This window comes from Xiphophorus couchianus, chromosome 4 (assembly GCF_001444195.1).
Source record: "Xiphophorus couchianus chromosome 4, X_couchianus-1.0, whole genome shotgun sequence".
NCBI lineage: Eukaryota > Metazoa > Chordata > Actinopteri > Cyprinodontiformes > Poeciliidae > Xiphophorus > Xiphophorus couchianus.
The window spans coordinates 11,257,441-11,284,919 of NC_040231.1; the positions used below are offsets into that span (position 1 = coordinate 11,257,441).

General features: G+C 36.6%; 3 protein-coding genes across 7 annotated transcripts; 1 reads left to right on the forward strand and 2 right to left on the reverse strand.

Annotated features, from left to right (window-relative positions):
- Position 1: 1 nt before the first annotated feature.
- cdc42se2 (CDC42 small effector 2) lies at positions 2 to 6,186 on the forward strand. 3 transcript variants are annotated; one of them, XM_028014007.1, is made up of 5 exons: positions 2 to 121; positions 2,105 to 2,317; positions 2,915 to 3,016; positions 3,105 to 3,183; positions 4,089 to 6,186. In XM_028014007.1, the coding sequence occupies exons 2-4, from the start codon at positions 2,264 to 2,266 to the stop codon at positions 3,177 to 3,179; spliced, it is 231 nt and encodes a 76-aa protein (XP_027869808.1). In that variant the 5' UTR covers positions 2 to 121; positions 2,105 to 2,263; the 3' UTR covers positions 3,180 to 3,183; positions 4,089 to 6,186. The 3 variants fall into 3 exon arrangements, with proteins under 3 accessions (XP_027869808.1, XP_027869807.1, XP_027869806.1); XM_028014006.1 differs by having other exon boundaries at positions 13 to 121; positions 2,071 to 2,317; positions 3,105 to 3,188; XM_028014005.1 differs by having other exon boundaries at positions 13 to 121; positions 2,071 to 2,317.
- Positions 6,187 to 9,647: 3,461 nt separating this feature from the next.
- LOC114142516 (interferon regulatory factor 1-like) lies at positions 9,648 to 17,831 on the reverse strand. 3 transcript variants are annotated; one of them, XM_028013827.1, is made up of 7 exons: positions 17,194 to 17,831; positions 16,929 to 17,010; positions 11,423 to 11,602; positions 11,158 to 11,331; positions 11,006 to 11,058; positions 10,755 to 10,845; positions 9,648 to 9,912 (listed from the first exon to the last, which is right to left on the reverse strand). In XM_028013827.1, exons 1-7 carry the CDS (start codon positions 17,344 to 17,346, stop codon positions 9,794 to 9,796), a joined length of 852 nt encoding a protein of 283 aa, XP_027869628.1. In that variant the 5' UTR covers positions 17,347 to 17,831; the 3' UTR covers positions 9,648 to 9,793. The 3 variants fall into 3 exon arrangements, with proteins under 3 accessions (XP_027869628.1, XP_027869627.1, XP_027869626.1); XM_028013826.1 differs by having other exon boundaries at positions 11,158 to 11,328; positions 16,929 to 17,028; positions 17,194 to 17,830; XM_028013825.1 differs by having other exon boundaries at positions 16,929 to 17,028; positions 17,194 to 17,825.
- Positions 17,832 to 21,614: 3,783 nt separating this feature from the next.
- LOC114143401 (uncharacterized) lies at positions 21,615 to 26,755 on the reverse strand. Its single transcript, XM_028015387.1, has 9 exons — positions 26,466 to 26,755; positions 26,290 to 26,383; positions 26,046 to 26,194; positions 25,811 to 25,950; positions 25,510 to 25,672; positions 24,781 to 24,874; positions 24,600 to 24,669; positions 23,168 to 23,241; positions 21,615 to 23,087 (listed from the first exon to the last, which is right to left on the reverse strand). Exons 1-9 carry the CDS (start codon positions 26,524 to 26,526, stop codon positions 22,178 to 22,180), a joined length of 1,755 nt encoding a protein of 584 aa, XP_027871188.1. The 5' UTR covers positions 26,527 to 26,755; the 3' UTR covers positions 21,615 to 22,177.
- Positions 26,756 to 27,479: the final 724 nt, after the last annotated feature.

Sequence of the window (27,479 nt, forward strand, 5' to 3'; positions counted from 1 at the left end):
AGTCACACTTTAAAGCGGAACTTGTCTTACGTAAACAGTCGGCACAGTTCCGGGTTTTTTTTTGGGTATTCTGCTTTCAAGTCGAGCTTGCCTTTCCCTCCGGTAAACCGACCACCTTCTGGTGAGTTTAACTTCTTAAATTTAAAATAAAACACCTTGTGGATATTTGATATATTATTATCAATAGACACACGGACGCTTGTTTATTTTAAACCTAGTTTTACCTTCCTATTCTTGTCTTGGTAATCGGAAATGAGCTCAGTTAGCCTAGCAGGCTAGCAGCTGTCAAGAGGAAAAAAACTCAGCTTTGGGTGCTAGCGAGGTTAGCATGTGAGCTAGCCGTGGTAGCAGCTGACAGTTAACCATAGTTTGCTGTTGACAGTCGCCCTAGCCACCAAATAAATCAAATTAGAAATAAATCTTGAATCAGCGGGAAAGAGTCGGTGTTTAAACCCTAATTGTAACTGTCACGTTTATCATTTGAAGACGGGAGTCATTTTTTTGCCGCAGCGGCGCGTAGTTACATAACGCTCATTTGTTTGTAAATAGCAATTACTTTCAGATCACAGGCAGTAACACTTAATCCTTTAAGGATATCAGACGCAATTAGGACCAACTTTAAGCTTCTCTGTACTCGGTGCCAGCTAAGTGTGGGCTTCTCCTACGCTGTGGATGCGCTCTGTCACTTCAATGTCAGCCGAGTGTGCTGTCAGCTGCAGAGTCAGTAACTCAGTTTTGGGAGAGCGACTTTGTCAGCAGACTCTTTGCATTTGAGGGAACACTTGATCCTCCCTTCACTGCCTGTTGGGCAGCAAAAACAGCTGATCCGGGTTTTTTTTAAAATAGGTTGGCGAATAATGTGGTATTTTATACAGACATAGCAAAGGCATCTGTTTGTAAAATATCTGAATTAACTGAAGTTAAGTTTGACTAATGTCGGAAGAGTCATGAGGTTTGCAATAGAATATGTTGTATTTAATCTCCCAAATATCAAGTTTAAAAAGTCACTGGCCTATCAGAGGCGAAGAGTCGCAGGAAAAAAGATAAATCCGAAACATTTATTGTAACCTCATTACCCAAAAATGTGTTTGTTCGGGAATGTTTAGCTATTTTAATCTTCTTTCCGGGTAAGGGATGTCAGGTGTAATATTTATGATGGCTCATTGCAGGCTTTTACATTTTCTGTTTGTTTTCATGAGGTCCAGGAATGTCTGATAGCTATGAGTTGTCAAATGAGAAAGTAATCTGAAATTACACGTTTAGCCAGTTGGGGTAAAACCACTGAGTCCCTTTAGACAGCTCAAGTATTTAACATTTGAATTAGACTGCAGTGAATGAGCCCTGTAGGTTGAGACTACAGGAGTTCAATGCATCATTACACTGTCCTTGTCGCTCTGTGTGTTTTTTCCTCATTTTCCATAGTTTGAGGAAGTCTTTCTTTCTGGAGTTTGTTGGCCTCATTCTCTTCTTAATCAACTTTCTTGGGATTTCATTAAGCACAAAGCTGTTTGTCAGTCTTATATCCTCAGTAACCCCCTAACTTTCATTCAGACTTGATAATCCAGTACAATGCAACATCTAGATGGAGCACGGTCAATTGATCACTCGTTTGTTCAAGTGTTCAAGGATGCTTTACTAAAACTATAAACTAATAAGAGCTCTTAAGAACTGAAAAATGTGCTGATCATTGTTACCAACAGTCAGAAGTTATAATGGCTAAAGTAACTCTTATTAACTCAACTGCTTATTCAGCTTGTGGGAGAGTGACTAAGATCTCAGAGCTTGAGAGTTACTCTTTTTACATGCTTTGCTCAGGGTTGAACTTTTTATAGCACAAGATAAATGACATTTACATGGTGTTATTGTGACAATAATCCTGAAATATTCATCTGTTAAGTGTTTTTTTTAATTATTATTTTTATGTCAAAACAAAGAGAATACAAGAATCGGTAGCAGAAAATAAGGGCGTTTTCGGCTGAATTTCCCCAACCACAGATAAGGAGCTAGTTCACGGCTAGTTGTGACACATTATCACAGTAATATCAATTTATGGTTTTTCACTCTTTACAGGTGTGTTTGCTCTCCTGTTTTTTCTGCGGAGCAGTTCTTGTGCCAACAGTTTACTCCGAAGGAACCAGCAGCCCTTCTGTCAGCAGTTTCCGGTGCGTGTTTGTGACTCTGGCAACGGCGAACAGGAAGACAGACGCTGAGAGACGTCTGAGCTGAGAGAGGAAACTGCTGCGGCTTCTTCGTCTGCCTCAGAATGACTGAGTTCTGGGTTTGTTTCAGTTGCTGCATTGCAGAGCAGCCGCAACCAGTGAGTGAGACATTTCCTCTGAAAAGTAACTGTTCCTGACTTGATGAAGCCTTTGCGTTTTAGTGGATACGTGTCATTTTTAAGAAGTTATTCAAATGTAATTTTGTGCAGTGGCCTGACATGTTGCATTTTAACATGCTGAAATAGCTTCAGATGTAAGTGGGACAAAATATGCATTGCATCTAATTGAAGGAAGTAAATTGTCAAATGAAACTAAATGAACATTTGTTTACTATGACTGCAGAATAATAATATATCTATGGAGTTGGTTGGAAACTAAGCAAAAAAAGGAAGAAATTTTGTACAACTAATGTTAAATTCTGCTTTTAGACTGAAGAGGAAACATGTGGAATTTGAATAAATTTAGACCTATTATAGTACGTTTGTGTGGCTCAACTTTTCCAGCCATTTTGATTACTATGTAATTGTTAATGTTGCCACCTTCTGATTTTTAATTGTGTGCTTTTGATTAACAGAAATACATTTTTAGAACATTAGTTCATCCAAACAATTATTGTTTGGATGTTGTATTTAATGAAGTGCCAACTTTAGTCTTTCAGAGGTTTGAAAGAATATATTTGTTTACATTTTCTTCAGAAACGGCGGCGACGAATCGACCGCTCCATGATCGGGGAGCCAACAAACTTTGTTCACACCACACATGTAGGCTCGGGAGATATGGGCCATGGATTGGCATCAGTAAGCTTCATTCACTGTTCGCGGTTTAATCGACTGAACTCACCACACTGTGATCATTGGTTGCTTAACATTTCCAATCTTTTTGTAGGTAGATCTTGTTCAGGCTCAGATGAAGTCTAAAGGAGGCTACACACACGGTGGCTCAGAGGGCTCTCAATTGTAGTGAGGTGAGGCGGGTTTGCTTCCATTTATTTGAAAAAATCAATTTATTTCAACCAGTATTTTTTTTCTTTGTGCTTGTAATTAATAGAATCTGCAGTTTAGATTCTATTAATTTTTGAGTGTTTCTTTTCGGAGCAGAGCAGCATTCTTGATAGAGTCTGATAAGTAGGTTGCAATGTTTAATCCTGTCATCTCCTTTGAAAGCTTCCTCTGTCTCTTTTACTGCAGTGTGTAAAATAATAACTCAAATCAACAAGTCCTCTCTGCAGACTTTCTGATACCGCAGCCTTTGGGCTTTTCGGTTTAACACATGAATAAATATCTACTTTAGAGCTAAAAGTCTCTGTTTCGACCCCACCCATCCTATGTCTCACCATTGACGGCACACATCTGCAAGCTGCTCTTGTGTGTGTTTGAGGAAACTGGAGCAATGAAACACAACACATTTATGCTGTGACTGATCATATTATACTGAGAAAATACTCCCCAAATGGGAGGAAACCAGTGGACTTTCTCCCCTATTGATAAACTTTGTTTTCGCTGGAAACAGCTTCAGCTTATCTTGAAACACTGACTTAGCGTGACAGTAGAATGTGTTTATGTATTTATTTAATTTTAGTATTGCGTATCAGGTTCTAAACTGTGACATATCTTTTTTGTTGATGTGGCACTCTGCCTTGTTTTTAAACTCCCATTTCACATTGCTTTAGTTGCTCCTCTCTTTTAATTAAACTGCTGTAGTTTATTCAGCTGAGCTAGGATAACAGTAGCATGCTTGAGAGAGAAACTGTATTTTAACTAGAGGTCTAAAATCAGAACAAATTTAATAAAACAACTTCCAAGTTAATGTAGACATCGTCTTCCAGTGCTGCAAATCCTAATGTTTCTTTCTAATTTTTTTTTCCCATAGCTCTTCAGACTTGTGAAAACTACTGTTGTTTTATGGAAGAATAAAAAAAAAGAAAAGAAAAAGCAGTTCTGTCTGTAACGGACCCAGGACCAAAAAATGAAACTACTGCTTTTCCAAGATCTTGTACATATTTTTATTTTCCATTCCTCCTCTTTTTTTTTTTTATGAAAGCACTGCTATCCATTTGTTGCCATAATGTTGCACTGTAAGGAGCAAATGTTAAGGATAGATTGAGGTGTTTAGAGCTCATAATGTCAGTCGGTGGTATGCTTGTGTGTATGCATGAGAAAACATTTTCAGAAATATTTGCTGTTGTAGCCTACTGGATGCCTGTAATTTATTGATTTGATTTGTGAACGGACCTCATGGTGGCTGGGCCACGCTGGATATGTAGAACGTTCAGTTTCTTCTTCATTCTCAGAGGTTTATCAAACGACAGATTAAAATTAAGCGACGCAAAAAGGTTCCGATTTTTATTCTGAGAACTGCTATTGCTTTTCTGAGTCGCTTTCAGGGTTGAAGGTTGCTGGTTTTGTAATAAACTTGAAAACAAGTGGATACACTGGACTATACGTTGTACACACACACATGCTTAGGAATTTCTCTTTAGTTTCAACCATTTCTTTTTTAAATCATTCAGATTGAAGCATATAGAATTTTAATAACCTATAAACTTCCTCATCTGCCTTCCTAAGTAATGTTTATTTTTTTAAATGTTAGAAGCGCATTGCTGCAACAACCATGCTTGTAGTGTTTTATAGGGGAAAAAAATCATTTAAAAAAAAAAGCATTTTGTTTCCATCATTGTGCACAAACTATAGGCAAATAATGAACCTTGGTTCAAACAGACCACAAGTGCAGACTGTTCTCTTTGGTAGGTTAGTGTTGTAGCCATTGACAGATTTAATGTAAGTTGTTCATCCGGTTAAATGTAACTGATTGTATCTTTCACCAGCACACCAAGAAATCCCAGCTTATCTGACTGGTAATCCCTGTTTTAGTTTGGCGTAATTCTGTCCCCATGAAGGTCTTGGAACGTCTTACGTGGAACTGAGCTCACACGTCTCTTAAAGTTGTCATACGTTTGTCTTTAGTTGTTTTAGTTTCTCATGTAGACTTTAATAAGTTTTCATTATTACAAGAAAGTATTATTCTCTTACCATGTAGGCACAAATTCTCTCCCACTGCTGTAGTTTTCCTTTCTCTCTGAAGGGTTTGCCTTTTCCACAAGCACACAAACTTTTCTTTAAAGGGGAAAAGTAAACAAATGCAGCTATTGTCTGACTCTGCTGGTTGTTCAGTGATCAGGGTGGATTTTTACATCTTTTGTCTAACTTTTTTTTTCTCACTTGAGATTGACCTTTTTGTTATTTCCATATCAAGAAAATTAAATCAGAAATAATAAAAAAAATTATGTAAAAATCAAGGAGGCTTTAATTTTGTAGACATCGTCGCATTTTGTTAATCCTATGATTGAATGTATTAGGTGCAGCATGCTAAAAGGTACAAAAGAACTAAAATTTTAACGTTGGTACCAGCCATTAGAAAATGCAGTGTAATTGTAAATGCAGCCTTAACTTTTCTCTTTTGGGCTTATTTTATGACAGATTTAATGAAATTAAGTCAAGTCAGGTTTAGGAAATACTATTTTGACACATCAGCCTGTTTTCTTTGTATTGTCTGTGTAGTGATTCTCTGTAAAACAGACTTTTATGTAAACATTTTTTTATCCACAAAAATCTTAAACATGAAGTAGTCGAACTGGCATTTGCAGTACCTTTGTGTGACCAGCAGGCTGTGCTAGTGGACTGCTTGAATGTGACAAAATAGATCAATCGTTTTGGGATATCTTTCATGACTCGTGATGATGCTGTACATAAAATAAGTGATGTATAAAAGTGATGACTCCGTGATATATATGTATTCAAATTCATGCCTATTTTCTTTTCTGTATGCTGTTACAGGGAATGCAGAGTTGGCACAATGTTTTTCTTTTTCTCAGGACTTAACTTCATGTAGTTCCCGCTTTAAAGGGATGTTCAACTGTTTGTTTTTTTTCCTTTTCTGGGCAAATAAATGTTATATGTTGTCGCACCAACTTGCAATGTCTTTGTCACTTCAGTATAAGGCATTAATCAGAAATGTCCCCAGATGGCATTAAATCAATACTGGCTTTCTCCAAATTTTCTGTTTGCATGTTTAGGCATAATATAATTAGCTCTGGCACCTTTGTTCTCTCCATGTCTGGTGTTTGACTGCAGCTTCAGTCAGATTGCATATGAATACTTAAACTCCACTTTAACTCAACATGTGGTATTGGCTTTAAGTGACTTTAAGGGGCTTAGCAACATGCTGCCCCTCATAACTCCATTCTCTGAATTATATTACGAGAGCTACTTTTCTGTAGCCAAGTAAAACAACAGCCTGGTTATGTGAGAAAAAGTGACACCTGCATGGATCGCTATTATAAAAGTCTATTCTAGTGACAGCTGTTAGGAGGAACTTGACGAGATATGCTTTCAAATCCGAGTAATAATCCTCATCACAACTTGAGCGGAACAACTCAGCGCATCTATCAGAATGCTGACAGAAATTCGGCATTTTGAGATTTGTTACAAGTGGTAATTCATCACTAAGGTGAACTACAAGCAGATTGGCTACAGGGCATGGAGTCAAGGCCAGTTCTTCAAATTTCCACCGTCCAACTCCAGGTCCGGACCTTCCAAGACAAAGATGCGGCCAAATGTTTAGAGTTTGACTAATGGTTTTGACTGTCTCCTCACCAGATTTGTGCTGCTCCATGGATGCTTTCTTTTCTTTTGTGTTTATACAGTACAGACCAAAAGTTTGGACACACCTTCTAATTCAATGGGTTTTCTTTATTTTCATGACTTGGTAAGGCAAGAAATCCCACTTATTAACCTGACAGGGCACACCTATGAAATGAAAACCATTTCAGGTGACTACCTCTTGAAGCTCATCAAGAAAATGCAGAGTGTGTGTAAAGCAGTAATCACAGCAAAAGGTTGCTACTTTGAAGAAACTAGAATGTAAGGGGTATTTTCAGTTGTTTTACACTTTTTTGTTTAGTGCACATTTCCACATGTGTTATTCATAGTTTTGATGCCTTCAGTGTGAATCTACAATGTCAATAGTCATGAAAATAAAGGAAACTCATTGAATTAAAAGGTGTGCCCAAACTTTTGGTCTGTACTGTGTGTATACATATATATATATATATATATATATATATATATATATTTTCTCCCAAAAAGTTTAACATATTTGACTTTTGAAAACATGGAAAATGTAAAAATGTCCAACTTTAGTCATCACGAATAGAAGGTCTTGCAGTAGATGCAATTATGACTTCTTCATTTCAAACTATTTATTGAAACAGAATTTAACTATGATGGTGGCTATATCACAACAAACATGTCTGAGCCTCAGTAGCTTAAACTGTCAATTATTTCTTGAACATAGCATGTCAAGAAAGGCACAATAACTGATTAATGATCTAGCATCAACCTCTCACATGGTTGATACTAGATCTTGGCCCACCTGCCCACACTGTAACACAAAAAACCTTCAAAGATTTGTCTGGTGAAAGCTCCGAGTAGTCCTATAAGGTGCTTTTTGACATTCCCAACAGTATTGGCAGGCATCATTTGATCCTTCATTTGAAACTACAGCACTGAGGTTCACTGGTTCTTCATCCAAAGCATATGTTCCCAATGACTATTCCCTCATTCAGGGGGATTATGCCTGTGTCAGGGAATGTTTTCAGGCACCTCACAGGTCATCTGGCATGTAGACCATGCCCATATCTTATTTTCCTTTTGTCTTTTCCCTTTTGGGGTTGCTACAGAGAGTCATTGGTTTCCATCCCTTTCTTCTGCATCTTCTTCTCTCACACCAACTACTTTCATGTCGTTTTTCACTCCATCTATAAATGTCCTTTTGGATCTTCCTTTAGGCCTCCTCTCTGGCATTCTATACTCGATATCCTTTTACCAATATACTCACTATCCCTACTCTGTACATGTCCAAATCATGTCAATGTATGCAGTTTTAAATTCTTTAAATGTGTCTTTACTTGAGTGAGTTTTACCATCTGGATCCATGGGGTGCTGTTCACAAGGAAGTGGGCTTTAATATGTAATGTGGACAAAGGGTATCTACTTCTATTTTGTTATGACTGAACCTCAGTTCCTCTAAGAGAATCCTGTTTGAAGCCTTGAAATATCCAGGCACAGTTTGTTGCTATCTTGTTCTCAGGCTGTCAAATGTGAAAAGAACGAAGAAAAGGACTGTTTAATTAATTCTGAATTGTCATGGAACAACCAGAACATTTGGTGCTTAAGAACAGTATGTAACTCAAAAAGTCCTGAAACATTGAGCAGCTGAACACCTGCATTCAAAATTTAAGAAAAGCTCTAATTAATTTAATCTGTAAAGAGTGTGATGCATGTAAGGCCCATTCTGAAATTTTATCAGAATGCCAAATATACCATATTTTTCTTAATTTTGAGTATTAGTATTAAAATAACTATAAAGAGCTACAAAACTGATGATAGCTGAACAAAAACTTTGTAAGAATTGACATATTCCCCATTAATTGAGATGATACATATTTTGTAAATTTGAACAGCCAACGTTTCAATAGTTACATAACTGCTGAGGAAAGAAGCCAGTGGCTCTGTCAGGTCATGTCTGATTTGACAGCTCTTCTTACTGGATAACTGTAGGGTAACTTTTGGTTACTAAAGGGGCAATTGAAAATAAATTGTTGTGACTAAGCCTTAAACTCACCAGAAGCAAAGAGCATTTGAAGCTACAAAATAAAAGACTGACAGTAGATTATAATGCTGCTCCATGTTATAAAGACCATCTTGTGTCTACTTAAAATTAGAACTCTGTTAAAGGAATTGGGAAAAGGCACATTAGCACTTGATATATGGTATAACAATGTAACTCCACACACAATAAATGTGAGTGAAGCAAAATTCAGCAGTCAAAATTATGCACAAACCATGTTTAATTTTTCATTCATAATTCACAGTAAAGGCATAAAACTGGTGGTCAAATTGACATAAAAAAAACAAAATCAGACAATTCTTCAAAACCAGCAACAATAACAAAAAAACTCACAAAGACAAAGAATCACATTTTTTTATGCCATGCATAACAAAATGAGGCTGAACTCAATTTTCTTTGTAAAAAGAAATGAGAGTAAATTATGAATTGAGCTTAAAAACACAAACACACACATTATTATGTTTCTTGTTTCATTTTCTTGCTCTGACCTAATTGTTATTAGTAAAAACATCCAGAGACCGTAAAAAATAGACAGGAGATCAATACCAAATCCTGCGCTTGGGTGAAATCTGAGCTGTTTACTCTGAAAGCTCTGCTGTGCAGTTGGAGTCTTTTTAATGAGTCTGAGTCATTGAACCAGAGTGAACACAAATGATGACAGCAGCACTAAAGCTTGGCTTGGAACCAGATCCTCTCATTCCAGCGTTCCCAGCACGCAGGCTGATTGACACAGCAATAACGTCTGTTGCTCCCCAGCTTTATTTCATTCAGGTTACTCATTCTGCAGTCGGCTCAACAGAAACAAGGAAACAACCAGAAGTATATAAAGGAAATTGTCATTTAAACAAATGCATGATAAATACAGAACAAAAAGAGAAGACAAACAGCTACAGCATCAGTGTTTGCTGATGTGTGGACCAGTCTGAGAGTTCTTTGATGTAGTTTGGGCCAAACAGATCACTGTAGTCCTCCGTCTGTAGAGGATACGGGTTCTCCTCACCAGCACCTGAGGAGTTCACAATATTAAAATCAGAGTGTTGACATGGACAATTAAAGGGATTTGATTCAGTTAAACTCATCAATACGGTTGCACTGAATAAGGACATCAGGCTTAATGAAAGATGAGCTTGTATTTTCCTAAACAGAATCAGGATCTCAAAATGAAAGTAAAATGCAAAATTGCCTTTAAACAATGCAATCATATTTTGCTTCATGAATTTATATTTCTTTAAATTTTAGTTGTTTCTTATGCATCAAAACACAAAACTTCTGTTCAAAACACAAAACTCTTTAAGAACAAATTAGTTTTTTGCAAGATTGACAAATGCAAAACATGGGAGCAACAGAGTAATGGCATCTTTCCTTTAAATAGTTATCTTATAGTTTAGAAAACAAGATAATGTAATATTTGATTAAACGTGATCAGAAGTATCTTAAATGAGATTTGAAGTATTTCTTTTTGACTTTTTTTAAAAAAACTTATTCCTTCTGACCCATTGCTGGTTTTCTCAGGTTTGAACACAGTCAAAGTACAAAATTATTAGCTACTAATTTGTGAATCTTAAAAAAGACAGTAATTAAATGTGAGAATGTGCTTGGTTGTTTGTTTCAGTAGCTCTAAAAGTGATTATTACTCACAATACACTTGCTGTTTGGAATTATGAAATAAAATTATAGATTTTTAATAGCAGATGGTTAATTAATTTTATTTTATTGTAGAGTTATTATTAATTAATAGCATATAGCATAATATAATCAAATTTATGAATCAATGACACTTTGTATAATAATCAAATTTTATGAACAGAAAGAAACTGAGGTCAAAAGAAAAAAAAACAAGTGTAGTACATTGCGGTTGTTCCCACTGAGTGTGTGTCCTCCATCCTCTCTGCTCCCATGTCTGGTTCCAGAGGTCAGTGCTGCCTAAATGGTCCATTAGCTACAAGAGACAAAACACTCACTCAGATAAAAAAGACAAAAAACGTACAGGGGAAAAATATATAATGATATGGATCCCGGATTTATAGTAGCTTTTTCAGGCAACTGTTGCTACTTCATCATTTTTTTGTTCCATTTCTGTCAGAAAAATTAGTGCTTACCTTACAGACAGCCTCACTTGGTTCCTGATCCACAGGTTTGGATTCCCACATTCCTGAAACGAAACAATATTTATGAATCTTCTTGAACTGGAGAGACTTTGCATCCTTCAATCTAGGAAAGACAAGGCACTCCAAACAGAGATATAACTTACCTTGTACTTCAGGGCTGTTAAAGCTGTGTTGTACACAGGTCTCCACCTTATGTGGTGGGTCTGTAACAGGTAGTGCTGTTATAGGCTGCCAGGTTTGCTGTGAGGTGTATGTGTCATCACTTCTGGAGTTTTCCAAATCTCTCGGCCTCTCCTGCGGCCTGTGGAACAGTCCTGCTGATGTATAGAGGAGAGCAGGATTGAATTGAGAGGCGGGTAAGAATAACTTTTAAGAAATGAAAAGGGTGTAGCAATTTAAGTTGCTTACTTCTCCTTCGTCTGCGTGTTTGAGAGCTGGGCAGCATCCTGTAGACTCTGTAGGCGTTGCTGCCTCGCTTCCTGCTGTGCTCCCGCAGTTCACAGATGTCCGGTAGGGAATTCAAGGCACACCGGAAATTTGCTTTCCATGTCTTGGGATCTGGCTTGTCTCTGCCTGGACGGTACTTTCCTGAAACAAATGAAGATAGAGGTAAACATTAGTGAGGGGAGCTTTTAGTACCCATAGATGACTACGTTTCTGCAAAACACTGATTCATCCCTCAAATTATTGTCAAAACCAATGTGAATACCTTAACTCATAAATAAACAAATCAAGAAAATTACATTTTTGTCTGTTCATAAGTATTAAGATGCATTCTTTTGCTAAGATCCAGCTGGTCAGCTGCACAGGAAACCTAAGAAGTGAGGTCAGCATCATCCTATGGAAACTGACTTAAAGGGATTTGTGCTACTTGTGCTATCCATGGGGTGGGTAAACAACAGCATAGCTCCATAGTGATCAGTTTCTGTAGAAACTGTATTACACACCTTGAATGTATAATTACTATGAGGAAGCAATTATACGTACAGGAAGAGGTTTGCCGCACACCTGCAATCCTCTATTAATGTCTGTCTTTCCGGGTAGTTACTCATTAGGTGTTACTTTTATGTGTCATTTTATGGAATGACACAAAAACATCATGCATGCCTTTAAAGCAAATTAGTTATTCATTTCCCTGTCAGATTTAGCTTTGAAGTAATGCTTTAATTTGATCAACATTATCATTTATCACCAAAGATCAATGTTTATACACAACAAGACAGACATCTGGAAAAATTTGGTTGCAAATGAGAAGAAAAGGTTTGATTGTTGTAATACTACAATGTTTTTCTTTTTATTTAGTTATTGATAAAAATAAAAACAGAAAAATGTGTTAATTTTGAATCTAATCATCCTTTTAAATATTTTCAATATGTTTTAGGAGATATTTGTCTCACTTCTTATCAGAAACACACTTCTTACTTGAATGAGATACATTTTAAATAAGAATCTGGCAGCTTCATGAATAATTTATGGACTAAGTGTAACCACCTCTCCTCAGGCTTTGATTTATTTGACACGGCATTGGCAGTTAGAAATAAAAATATTTCTATAATGAAAATAGTCTGCACTGCTTTGTGGACCTTAGCATTAATAGATATAAATATGAACGAATAACGATTAATATGCCTCCATGTTGTTTTCAGAGATCTCATTTCACAGTCTCCAGTTAGCAGAGAAATGAGAGTTCATAATTTTGTTTTATTAGATCAAAATTAATAACATTTTGATCAAAATTAATAACATTTTGATCTAATAAATCAAAGGTTTAGACCTCTCCTCCATCTCTGGCACTTTTGAGTATAGTAGTAATAGACCGAAAAGCTTTAGTAGGATTACTGATTGGTTGTTCAAACTGCTGTCTTTGTACATTTTGTGTGTTTATAAATCAGGTTCAAACTGAAATGGCAGCTCTGTATTGTCGGCTCCTCAAGGGTGTGTGCTAGTCACCGTTCTTTATGATCTCAGACGAAGGACCAGGTGTACTTTCTAAAGCTTGATTAACTGTCTAGTTTAATTGACTGTAGTACAAATTACAAAATTGTAAAGTGCCAAATTTCTCTTGGTAAACACAGACAGACATTATGATGTTCTCCCTGATTACACTTTAATAAGCATATATTTCAGTTTTATGACATCTTCTATACAACTGAGCAACGGAAATCTGGGTGTTGATTTTGAACAGTTCAACGCCGCTTGAGTATCATTCAAAGAAGCTGATATAAAATCTCTTTTATTGTTTAAGAAATATTTCTGAACTGAGACAGTGAGTGTGAAATGTGGAGATGATTAGACTCTCCTAGATTACTGTAATAGATTTAGCTATTTTATCAAATCAGTTTTAGATCAACTTCAGACCGTTAGGTTCTGTGATATTATCCGGTGCAAATAAAAGAGCTCACATCACTTCAGCTTTGAGTTCTCCAGGCTGTCGACCAGTTAGTCTTAGTTTTGATTTTATTTTTAATACTTGGCGCCTCCATTTCCAGGTCAAAGGGTTTTCATCGTCCCGCTCATCCTGGAGGCTCCACCTTTTGAGGCAGTAGCGTTGTTTATAGAATTTTGAAAATGTTATTTTTTTAAACATATGACTGAGGCTTTTTTTTTAAGCAGCTGAATATGTTTTTATATAAACAAGTAAAGAAAAGCTCTGCAACTTTTGTTTTATTTAATTGGATATGTTTATTTTTCATTTTTGTTCTAGTAATTTTGTTAATTCAATATTTTAAGCATGTTCTTTTTTTTCTTGTTTTACAGCAGTTTGTGATTTATATCTATCCAGAGTATTAAAAAAATAAACTTTATTTTATTTCTTACTTAATTCAATTTTATTTAATTTTAAATATTAATGAATGTGCAGCCTGACACTGTTAACATGGTGAATAATTTAAATATTTTTAAGGAAGCATAATTTCACAAAGAAATATATATTATACATATAATCATCCTGACTAATGGGTCTTACTCACAAGAGGGAAAAGACGAGTAAAACTAAAAATGTGAAACCGAATGTACAGAGACTGAATCTGCGGCACATAAAAAACATTCACTAGCGCTACGGTTGAACGTAACAGAACATTTCAGCGACGTTGGCCTTCCTTGGAAATTTTCTATTAATTATTTGTTTCCTTGAAAGGAACTTGTAGATGCAAACAATAAAAAAAATGCAAGGATTGAGAATGCCTTCAGCTCAAGCAGGAAAAACCTCCAATGGCCTGCCAGTTAAATATGCTTTGAACATACCTCCAAATATGAACAACAGTGAATGTGTGCCCAGTCTGAAAAGACTTCAACCATATTTAGGAAAATATGGATACCCACTGTGGTACTTGCAGTATATGTGTCAGAAACGAGGCTGCACCTTTGTAAAAAAAGCAAGTATTTCTACTTTTAAATGGAGCAGGAACACTTTAGCACAGCATATATTTCCCTGAAAATATCAAATGTCATCAGCTGGCAGACCATCTATCTTGTAAAGTGAGTACAAAGGTGAGACGAGTCCTTTCTCAAATTTAGCACCGCTGTATGGTTTGACTCGGAGTCTCAACTTAGACCTTAATTACAAGGCTTAGGAAAATAATCGCTGTGATCATCAGACTCAGGTAAATAATTGAGATACTTCTTACATTGCAACGTCAACAAATTTGAGTTCTTTCAGAAGCTACTGTTAATGTCTTCAGTCTACATTCTCATGAAAACCATTAAAGATGTACTTTGACAGCAATATGATCACCTTTCACCCTCACTGCAAGTGAACTGCAGCTTTCCCATGATGTGACGTGATGCAGATCCAAAAAAAAAAGATTTTCCCAAGACAAAAAGAAAGAAAATGTACTTAGATTTACACGTCTGTGTATGTGTGATCTTATAAGAAAGGCAGAGTGAGAATCAACCTCGTTGACAGAGCATGACATTTTATAGATTACAAGGGGAAAAAAATCTGATTTACAGATTTTTTCTCTGCTTTTTGTATGCAGCAATAGTTCTGTAAGCTGAAAGTATTTTTCTTGGCTGTATACTCATGTTGGCTCTGAACTCTCAAAGGGGTCTTGGATGGATTGCACTGAGATCTAAACAAGGGACAAGTGCCTAGTTGTTTTCAAAGATAGCTAGCCATAATTATTTGCGTCGGTTGTTTATTTTGGGTCTCTATGCAGCTCTCATCAGTTATCTGGAAAAGGGATTTATGACTGGAATGTGGTTGATCAAGAAAAACTGAGCGATACAGCGACTCTTCAGTGGAAATCAAATCAAAGAGAAACGGTCAACAGGGAAAGATAATCCTGAATACAAACACCTTTTACTACTTTTTAGCTTTTGGAGGGTGGGGGGTGTACACTTCTTTTTTTAACAAAGTGACTGATTTTCTTTCTTTTGATGCCCAACCATTTGGAGATATCTAGGTATGAAAAAAGAAACAATCTGAATCGATCTCCAGGACAATAAAAATTTGAAATGTTGAGATGAATGATTCTGTACCTGGACCTTCAGAGAGGTACGCTCTTACATAGAATATAGTTATTCTCAACTTCTATTTTAGCTTCTATTGTGTTTCCTGATGGAAACCTATCTATGTCTTTTTATTCACCAATATTTTAACAGTTACAAACTTTTTGAATGCTGTTTGTGTTTCTATTTATTAATAGAACTAAAACAGGCTTAAAAAGCAAATAAGCAAAAAAACCCAACAAACAAACAAAAAAACCCAAGTAATGTCTAGGACAAGAGAAGGGAAACCTGTGCATATATAACCAAGAACTATATAATAAGCTTGTCATATTTACCCAATGGAGCGGGAAGAAGTAAAAGCCTATTTATTTCTATCTCTTACCTCAATTTAATTAAATATACAATCTACTAACTCAGTAATTATCAGAAATGTTTGATATCTACATGCATGTTGTATTTCAGTGCTAAAGGACCAACCAATAAATATTATATAAAAAACATATGTAAAAACAAAGTGATTACAAACTAAATCTCATAACATGTAAAAGCAAATTTACAGACACATATAAATACTGCTGCTATTATTTCTAATAATAATAATAATAACAATAAGCCAATTTTGATATAAAATTAAATACGTAAACAGACAAGAAGTTTAATATCTGGTCTTCGTTACGCAAAAAAATTAGATAAATAAATACGATTAGTATTACTTCTTCCACTAACAATGATAAGAAAAATAACAATGAAACTATTAGCAACATTAATGTAACACAAAACAAAAATAAATAAAGAAAACTCTGTAGCGTACTACATAGATTTGTTATCCGCTTCGTCCCTGTACATTGTGAGTGTTATAGTTTTGTATTTATTTTTAAACTAGTCGGTGTTTGGATATTGTTTTGATTCTACATTCAATCTGTTTTATAGTTTGATTCCACTTACAGAAAACCTTGTTTTTTTTGTTGGATCTTACTGTTGTGCTGCTCCAATGAAGCAGTAAAACGCACAATGTATTATCAGTTGCACAATAAAAACGAAGTCCAGGTAATATTTTGCGCTTTGGTTCAAATTTAGAAGAAAATACATAGATTCAGCATCATTTAAAACACTCAAAAACTCTGAGCTTGAATCAGAAACATTTATTTACAGCCCTGTGCAATAATTGAGCATTATATTTAAAAATATTAGGGATTGTAAGTATTATTGTTTTCTTAACTAGCAACATTAGATTGTGAAATTATAGTTCATACAGCTTCAACAACAGTAACCCAACTTGTTGCAATAGGTTACATCAAAGAACATTGACATTATCTATCATGACCTTCCACTCACTGTGATGCTAAATCTGATCTTAAATGAGCGAGTAGAAGAGGAGGCAGGTGGAGAACCTGTGGTTCACTGACATGAACAGGAAGACCCAGGAGGTAGAGTAGAAGCAATTTTGAGAGTTTGTGGGTCTTACCTGTGTGCATAGCCCAACTCCTGAAGAGCGTAGCATCCCGGTCAATGCTCCAACCATGGCGAGCTGCGTGTTTCCATGGAATCTGGAAGATGCAAGCTGACTGTCGGACGAGATGAAGTCACATTTTAGTCGTCAAGTTACTTAACTTTACGTTTTGGTTAAAAAATTTGATTTCTCCCACAGGAAGCAACATGAACCCAGGTGTGCATGTACATGTCTGTGCAGGTGCAAGGAAGGAGTGTTAGAGTGAGATATAGGAACATACCTGGTCCAGCCAGCTGACACCTGGATACTTCCCGGACTGAATCTGTTCCTCCAGCCAAGGTCTCAGTCTCTGCCTTACCGGTTGCTGCATACTGCAGGTCAGCGCTTCAAGTGTGCAGAAAGGTGGTTTGGAAATAGGTGTCACAAGAGACATGGGAGTCCAAGTAGTAAAATAAAAAGAAATGATGTGGGGTGATCAAATCAAGTTCTACTGGAACAACCGTCCTACTCTATCAGAATCTTCCAATCACAGGTAATTTTCATCCAGCTCCTCACTCATGTAAACTTGATTCAGCTCCTCCTCCAGTTAAGTTTCCTCAAAAATGGGCTCCTCCTCTTATAGGAAATCACACTGGTTTTCTTTTCTTTTGAAGTTGTATGGAGTGGTTGGATGGGTTTAGGATTGTGTTAATGTATTTAAATAGGCTATGATTGATGTGACATTTTGAAATGATAAGAATAAAATGATACTAATGAAGTCCTGCTGCCACTTTTTAAATTAGTTGGAATTTGATTTTTTTTTTTTTTCTCATGAGTGTGTCATAGGTTTTCAGGTGTGAAAGCCAGAGTTAAGAGAATTTACTGCACCTGAAGTACAACAGTGTGTGCACACAAAGAACACCAGATGGAAGCAGAACAAACATGATTCACGGCAGGCATGTCACGTGAGCCTGCAACAGTGCTACAGAATAAATTAGAAACACAAGAAGTGTATCCACACTGTTCATGGTATTCTAGAGGAGATTGCTGAACTATGTTCCAAAACACATATGAGACAAGATATTACATAGTATAAATGATTTATCAGTGTAGTATGAATACAAAGACGTGTTGCCCTTTATGTTATTATGACAGTTCTTCAAATTCTGGTCTAAATCTTAATCAAGGCAAAATAGACAAACTTGCAGACTTGTATATTTACATAATTATTATGTTAACATGGCCTGGATGGATGCAATGTTCTGTATTTCATGGGCTGCTTTGATGTTGTTTAAGGTTTTGGGAGAAGGGGGCGCAGTGGAGTCAAACTATATTTGATATAATGCTATTGGGCTCTTTAGAGGTGATCAAAGTTTCTTACATATCCAGTTTGTCGCAAATCGGATGATCCATGTGTGATTTAGAGACGATCATATGCATATGGCGAGGGACTGATATTTGCCATTTGATTTGTCCACGCCCACACAGTTCAGCCAGCAGCGAGGTTTGACATAGTTCATCATCATGTCATTTTATGTCAGTTGGCACAGGATTAAACCCATATGAAACATAAAGTAAAAGTAAGAAAGACAGTAGGAAAAACAGGTGACTTCCTGTCGGAAGTGGGTGGGGTTAAGGTGATGTTATCAATTGAACATGACAATGTGATCAGGATTGGTTTGTAGTGAGACATATGAAAGCTGTGACCTTGCATGTGGACATTATTAAACCTTGATGTTTCATGGCGAATAGTCAAAGTTTGACACTTAGTCACACCCACATGCTTTGATGTACAAAAAATCCTGTGGTAACTTCTGACTTTCCATGCCTGAAGACTCTCCTGAGTGATTCTGAAGTCTGTATCCCAATAGCTGTAGGAAGAGTTAGATCAGATACGACTTGTATAAAAAAGAAGAAATGGTGGCTTTGATCCAAAATGGCCGACTTCCTATTGGGTTTGGACCATGGCTCCAAGAAACTTTTTTGTTCGTCCTGACAAGATACATATGTGTGCCATGTTTCATAATTCTGGGTTGAACATGGCTTGGGGCTGATCATTTAAAAATTCTAGGGTACGCTGTTGAGAAATTTGGCCACGCCCAATAATGACTGTTATGGATTCCTGTTTGGGGATGGATAAGGATGCATCCCAGTGAATTTGGTGCAGCTCGGCTCGAAACTGTGGAATTTAGAGCCAAACGTAAGGCAACGGCTTTACCTGCCACTTCGCCGCGCCGCCATGGCCACACCCTCCACGAAAAACTCTTGGCACTTTAAAGCAAGTGAGACCAATTTGTTATTTGTCATCCAACACAGAATCATCTTGATTAGGTCAAGAGATGGAGCTTTCCAAGAAAAAAAAGCACTTCTTGTTCTGAGGGGCGGGGATTAGATGACGTCAGACTATGACGATATAGGATCGTCAGGCATCCAACCAGAATCACTCATGCCAAGTTTGGTGCAGCCCGGCTCGAAAATGTGGAGTTTAGAGGCAAACGTATGGCAACGGCGTGCGTGGCTTAAGTGATGTCATCATTTGACCTTTGGGTATCGTAGGACGCCCGGTGTTGCTCAATCACTGAAAGTTTGGTGCCTTTGTGAGTTTTTGTGTAGGAGATACAACAGTTTCGTGCTTCATGGCAAGTAAGCGAACTTTGACCCCAGGCAACCCCCCTTCATCATGCGCAAAACTTTGATAACGTTTAATCGGCCATGCCTTATGAACAATCTGACCAAGTTGGAAGCTGATCATTTGAAATCCCTAGGAGGAGTTTGATCAAATGCTGTAAACGGCCAAAATGGGGTCAAAATCGGAACTTCAATCCTAAATGGCCGACTTCCTGTTTGAGTTGCACTATGACATTAATTGTATTTTCTGTGCGTCTTGGGGAGCTCTTGTCTCTACGATGAAGTAAGGTCAATGCGGAGGGTTAGGGTTAATATAAAAAAGTATAAAATACTTAAATTTTACACAGGCTGTATGCGTCCGCCAAGTTTGTTGAGTTTTTTGAATATGATAAAGACCCCAAAAAGAAGAATCGTAATAATAATAATAATAATAATAATAATAATAATAATAATATTAATAAACTGTATGAAAACAATAGGCCTTCGCAGCGCTGTCGCTGCTCAGGCCTAATAAAAACAATCTCCATCAAGAGGTTTATCTGCCTTTACAGCATAGAAAAGTGCTTCTGGAAGTGCTTCCATTAAGGACGAATCAATATTTTGCAAACTTTCTATTCTCATGCAGTCGAACGACTGAAAGTGGCGGTTTCTGCACCGTTGCCCCTGTTATCTTACAGAACAAGTTATGAAACCAGTTTGAGCTTTCTGACACCACATTAAATCGCTTGAAATCATTCTCAAATTACTATATTTTGTTGCTCTTCATAGTGTTTTCTATTTCATAGAGGCAGGGCAATTGACCCATAGCTCTTTTATATTCCATATATTTTTTCTGGCAAATGTAATAAACTAACATTGTGACATATATATTTATCTCTATCTCCATATGTTATCAGAACTGAAAGGTATTTGCCTACTGGAATAGATGACTGAAACACACCAATGTCTCAGCACTTTTACAGTTAAAGACAGAAACTGAGATTCTTGTTGTTTGACATTAGATGCAAAAGAACAACATTATTATATTTGAAGATCAGAAACTTGAGACACTTTTGACATTGACCTTAGTTTTAACCATACATCAGCATGTTGTTACCTGCTGATGTATGGTAACATACCATACATCAACAACATTATGTGTTGGTTTTTAAAACACATAAACCATGTTGCAATAACAACATGGTTTATGTGTTTTAAAAAGCTAAAACTATTATAGGAATTTGTTACGTCTGGTCTAGTTTATTGCAATTACATTTGTGTGTGAATACATACCAAAGAAATACTCAGCCAGCTTCAAATACTCAATTTAAATACACACCAAGGACAGCACATTAATCCAACAATCAAGAATACTCCCATTGGTTGCAATTTTGGATTTGAGCTTAAGATTTACTTAATTTTTGATTGTTTGTATTCATTTTTATGTGTTTTGACAGTACAATGGTAATATGCTGGTGATGAGGAGAATGAGGAAGAAATAGTTTGTTGTCATGGTTCAAAGCTGTGGAGAGCTTTTACGGAGACATTTTGAGGTGTTGACTGTTACAAAACAAAACAAATATTGTCATTTTTTAATAAAACAAAGTATATATTTTTGCTAATATTTGTAAAAAAAAATCTGTTTATGGTTGCTGTTAACTAATTGCACTTTATAGCAGTTGTATTTTTACATCTTAAAATACTTTGAAAACACCACTGTTGGCAAACTACCATGCAAATAAGGATTTATTATTTGTGCTTTTCAAAAGCATTTTTACTGTTACATTTACTGCACAATCAAATCCTTACTTGTTAGTGCTGTTTTGGTTTCACTGTTGCCCACTACACTATAATGCTCTTTATTCTTATCATTGAGCATCTTTTCTTCTCCATTTGTTGTCGTAAAACATGCTCAGTAATCGTGATGCATACTTCTGTGGAAATGAGTCACCAGCTCCAGAGAAGTGCAATAAGGAAGTAATTTCTTAACCCTGAACAGAACCGGCTCTGTTTTAACTGAATGTTTCAGTCACACTCCTCAGTTTTAGTGATTGTTTTTCTTTAAAAACAATCAGTATTTAGGTACAGTATTTAGATAGATTGGTCTTTACCCAGTTTTACTCACATTAAAAAGTTTATTTAAGGAACAAACAGAACACATTAAATTATACAGAAATACAATATATTACTTGATTCTGCTTTCTTCAAGCATTTACAAAAAAAGAAATGTTGGTTCCAGACGCCGCTGGCTCATAGTTCAGAACATATATACACGTGATATCTACATATTTTACATTGTGAAAAACAAGCAAAAAAGTAAACAATTTCACACAGCAGAAATAAAATCTCCATCACATTAGATAATACGTAGCTAAATGTGTAAGCATGTTCAACTTGTTTTTGTAGTTTTTAGTAAACTTATTAGTCAACTTATTTTATTCTCATTCATGTAAAATACAATGAAACCCTGATGATGCTGTTTAATAGGACATGAAATCTTAAAAAAGAAGAAAATAAACAGCTATGCTTGAAAACAACTTGACCAATGTCACCCGCTCTACAAATGACATGAAACAGACCCAACAGCTGGCATTGCTACAAACTGGTTCTTAAAGTTGAGAAGGTTTCCTGAAGCTTCCACATTTTGCCATACAAAGCCTTAAGCCAGAGCTGGTGAACTAAACACATTTATAGCCACCAACTATAATTACTGGGGCAGACTTGTCAGAAGACAGTAAGGTTAAGTGTGGTATCTGCAGCACAGAAGGACTTGGACCATTCCATTTTTTCAAATCTGGAATAAAGCACGGTTGAGGCGTCTGGAGGACTTTCTCGCCTTGAATCACATTCAAACCTTGATGGTCAATGCTTTGGTTTTCTGAAGGCAGAACACCTGGCTGCTCCACTTTGTTTGGAAATGGCTTGTAGTCGTCTGCAACTACAGGACAGTGGCGTGTCCCCGAAGGCAGACTGCTTGACAACAGCATTTTTAAGAAGTCGGGGTTCGCTTCATCAAATCTCTTGAAGCTGGACGCATTACTGGAGTCAAACCCAGACGAGGTGGCTGTAGTGGTGCCACTGAAAGTGGAGGATAAGCTGCTGTTTTCTGAAAGAGGGGTTTGGTTGGCATCTGCTTTAAATTGCTGATATGACATGTCTACCTGCACGACAGATGAAATATCTTTCTGTGCCGATAACAGACCAGCAGGTATCTGTTGGTCAGGACAGTCCACAGTGTCGCTTTTGCAGGAATTTATTGAGTTGTCTGGGAATTCTACTGTAGAACTGTCCTCCTTCGACTGATCTAGGGACTTGGAAAGAGACATAAAATAGCTACGATTGACAATCCCAGAGGATACAGAACTCGGCTTTTTTGATGTGAAAAGAGGCACCATTTTATCTTGGGGACCAGGAGGTGGACCAGAGAAAGTAAAGTGTTTTGATAGGCATTCCAATACAGCTTTATTTATAGTATCAGAAATGTCGTCCTTTGGCTCAAGAGGCTCCGTCTGACCATAACAAAGATCTGAAGAGCCTCCACTGCTGTTGCCACTCACACTGCCATCTTCTCTCTGTTTAATTGGCAGCCTGAACATAGAGAAAGAGTTATTCAAACTGCCGATGTAATCCCACACAGACAAAAATATCAGCAAATTTGCAGTACGTACATTTGGTCGTCGTCCCTTGAAGGGAGGCTCTTAACCCAGACAGGGGAGGTGGGTTCGTGATGAGGTTTGTAAAACTGAAACAAGAAGGATTTATTAAATCAGAAAACAATGTACTGCAGCGTTTGTTTAGCGGCAGCAGAAATAATAGTTGTTTTTACGAGGGTGATTATGTAATGCATAGGGGTGCACCAATCAATCAGACCCAGTTTCCTTAATTTTGGGTGATCGACCAAAACTAATCCACTGACTTAAACTACCTCTGCAAAGGTCTGAAAATCAGCCACTGTTCCTTTTTGCTCTGCTGCAAGTCGCTATATTTAGTGACTTTTGAGACCACACTAACAATTTTGTTTGTTATAAGCTATAACACCATATAGTATCGTCTATAAAAACAAATCTTGTGCTACTTACCATAGTCTGAATCAGCAGTTCAGGCTTTTTAAAGATTGGTGATCATTCAGAAAACTACAATCTGAATGATTAGGGATGTACTAATTACTAGCATGATTAGTACATCCCTAATAATGTTATTTATTTGTCTATTGTATATTTATTTATTTGTCATTATTTGTCATTGTTTTATGACAATGTGGTTTGTAGCATCATGGAAGTCTCAAACCAGCCAAACATTGACCACAACACGAAGAAACGCACCTGTGAGGAAAGATAGTACTTTTTCTATCATCCAGACCTTTTTGATGTCAGTCATACACTGACTGACTATTCAATCTGTTTTAAAAGCTGTGATACTGTTGTTCCAATAAGAAAGTCTTAGACCAAAAACCAATGAAGTGGCACCACTGTAAAATACTGGCAAAATAGTCTTCTAAGCTTTGACAATTTTATCTATTTTCCTTTTTTTTTAAATGACATTTAAATTTATCAATGCTGTTGTTGCAAAGCTAGTGAGTAGAATATTTTTTTAAAACTTTGCAGATACATGACATCATTTGGTCAATGTTTTGTCTCATTCAGAGTTTCTCATATTTGGAACGGTTTCCCTCCAGTAATAAAAGTGGAAACAGATCATAGAGTTTCAAGTTCTCAGCTGAAACAATGTCTAAAACAAAAACAAATGTGTGAACACTGATGTATACTAACCTACTTTGTTGTGGAGAATTAGCTTTCTCAAATATACGTTTACATGTTTTTCTTGTTCATACAGAAAATCAGCATAGGTGTCTGTGCGTTTGTGTGACAGGAATTTTTAATTTTAAATTTTGCTGTCTTTTAATAAAGGTCCAACCAAGAACTGGGTTTGGAAATTGGTCTGTGGCTAGAAAACCTATGCACAAAGCAACAGTTGCTCTGTTTTTCACATGTAACATTGTTTAATGTGCTGTCCTTGACAAAATAAATTTGAACTGAACTGGAACTTCAAATGTTTTTTGTCTAATTAGCTGAAATAAAACAGCCCAAAATGGGGTCTCACCTGTGGATTTCTGATTGGTACAAAAAGTTGTTTCGGTTCTGAGAAACTGTCCCACCACTTCTTCTTGATTCTACAAAATAGAAATGGATAAAGATAAATAAACACAGAGAGGTTAGAATACTGAGCTAACAGAAGCCTGTAATGCACACAATGCAAATATTTTGCTAACAACATGACTTACTTTACAAAGCAGATGTAAATAGAGACTATCAAGATGACTCCAAAAATGCTAAGGGAAATGATGATCCACAGGAGAAGCGAGTTTGGTGCGCTAGCTGAGAAGTGGCAAGTGAGAAGTCAGTTAGAGAGAGAAACGCAGTTTGTTCACCAGCAGTGACATCTAGGCCTAAAGATTACTTCTGAGTTTATGGGGTCATTAAGTGAGCACAAATTTGATCATAATAAGTTTCGATCGCAGGGATAAGGCATATCAAAGCATCTTTTACTTTTTCCCCCCCACCACATTTTTGCTCCTTATTGCACCAGTTATCTGTAAACACATTGCATGTAGGGACGCCTCATCAGGAGACTTCAGAAATATTCTGGGTCAGATTAATTTATCTGCACTAGAACCCGCCCCCCCCCCCCACACACACACACACACACAGAGTACACAACTCTGAGGTTTTACTTAAATCAGTGATATTTGAGTCTCAGGATATATAAGATATTTTTAAATGTGCATAGCAAGTTTAAATGTAACAAATTGATTTATTTGACATTTTTTAAGTAATTATTTGACAATTTAAAAGTTGGGTTTTTTTGACAGTTGAGTAAGCACCTGTCTGGTCACTTTCTATTTTTGAGCACTTAATCTTCTTGCTCTTAAATATTCCCCTTTAAATTTCTACTATGAACAGTTTTTACTGAATGAATAGTTAAGATTTGATCACAACATGACAAAACTTACAGGTTTCAAATTTAAACTCTTCGCTTATGTCGCTGAAGTTATGACTGTAGAGCGTGTAGCTCCTCACGCTGACCGTGTAATTTGTATCTGGCTCCAAATCTTGACTATTTATTTGAAAACTCTCTAGTCCATGAGCTGTAGCTGGAGTGATGTTTCTAGAAACCTGGTATGAAAAGGAAAGTATTTCAAGACAAGGTATTGTGTGGTTGGTATTGTTTAAGAACATAGAATAACACAAAAGATACAATTAAAAACCAAGCCCAATGGACTTGGTGATGAGTACTAGGATATTTGGTCTTACCTTCCACTGGGTTCCAATTTTGGAGATAGTTACTTCAGCGGTCGGTTTATCAAGTAACACACTCATGTGTGTCTTCCAGTAGACTGTAAAGATCCCTTCAGTTTTATCCACGGACACAATCGTTGGAGTTTTAGGCTTTACTGTGTAAAAGAAAAGGGAAACAGACTTCAGTTTTTCTAAACTACTCCTAGTCTACATATGGCAGCGTTTTAAAGCGTTGAGAATCTCTACGTACAGCTCTTCAGGACATTGAAAGTTTTTGAATGCACTTCGTTGACTCCTTCGAAGACTTTTACAGAATAAACTCCAGAGATGGGATCAAATGTCGTAGAGCAGCAGCAGCACTGTTCGCTGTTACACTTCTCCAAAGAGCGATTGTATTTGCTATAGAGTACAAAATTATAAACAATATCATAAACAATGTTCTGAATCTCCGTATAAAATTAATCTGTAAATCTTAAAACAAAAAAAAAACTCACTCATATATATCATCCACGATCAAGGTATATTGTGAACACTCTTTCACCCCCAGTCGGCAAAATATATTATCATAGTCGTTGAAACAGTCGAGGTCTACAAAACGTATTAGATTAAAATGATGATTTTTACTTTATTTTCACAATTACATTGCCAATAAGCCGCTGAACATACATACCAATGGCAGCTTGCGCAGTCGCAAAGTATCCCAAGAAAAGAAGCAGCTGGAAAGAAGCCATGCTCAAACGTGCCGAAAAGTAAAAGTCAAAAACGAGAACATTTAAACTTAGGAAAACTCTTTCTACTATTTCCAATCGACTCCTTAATCAAAACAAAACCGTCCCACGGTGTTCTTTGTCGAAAATGACCCTTTCACACCGCTACCAGAAATGCGGAATGAACAAGAAACGATCGGGGAGGATTTTTTTCTGCAGCTGGTGGAAAACTGTTCCTGTATGTGTTGCGCCACGAATTCAAGGGAAGTGCGTCCCACCACTCCCATTTCCTCTGACAGCGGACACAGCAGAGCATAATCAAAACATATCTGCGCTTTTATTTTCATTTCACAACGAAATAAGGTAATATCTATTTAATAAGAGCGCAGGAGCATACAAAGGGCTGGTGAGAGAGCACCTTTAGGAAGCGCGTCGACATCTTACAATAATAAACACAGATGTCGTTATTTGTATTGCTCTCAACTAGACTAAACTGTAACTTCCCGTGTTATTTGACTAAACACACCTTTTTGTAGAGATTTAATTCCTCATGAGCCTATTACAAAGAAATAAAGAAACGAAACGACGTACTATTAGCAAAGGATTAAACTTAGTTTTTGCCTAGCAGCAAAAATATGTATGGAAATATATAACAATTTCAAAAAGATGTGTCATTTTTTAATTCTATGAATACACTTTTTTTTTTTTTTTACTACAATTGTAAAAATATTTGTCAGTAGAACACACGCCTTATATAATCATTTTTGGTCCTTACATTTAATGTAATATGTTATAATAAACCAGGATAAATCCTGAAAAAAATATTTTCAAAGGATGATGCAGTCCTATACCTATATTCATCCTGTCAGGAAGATAAAAGTAACACAGATCAGCGGCTTGTTTCAGCTTAACCTTGTTTTCCCTTTCAAGTTTCACTGAATTTCTCAACTTCATAAAGAGAAAATCACAATGCTGAA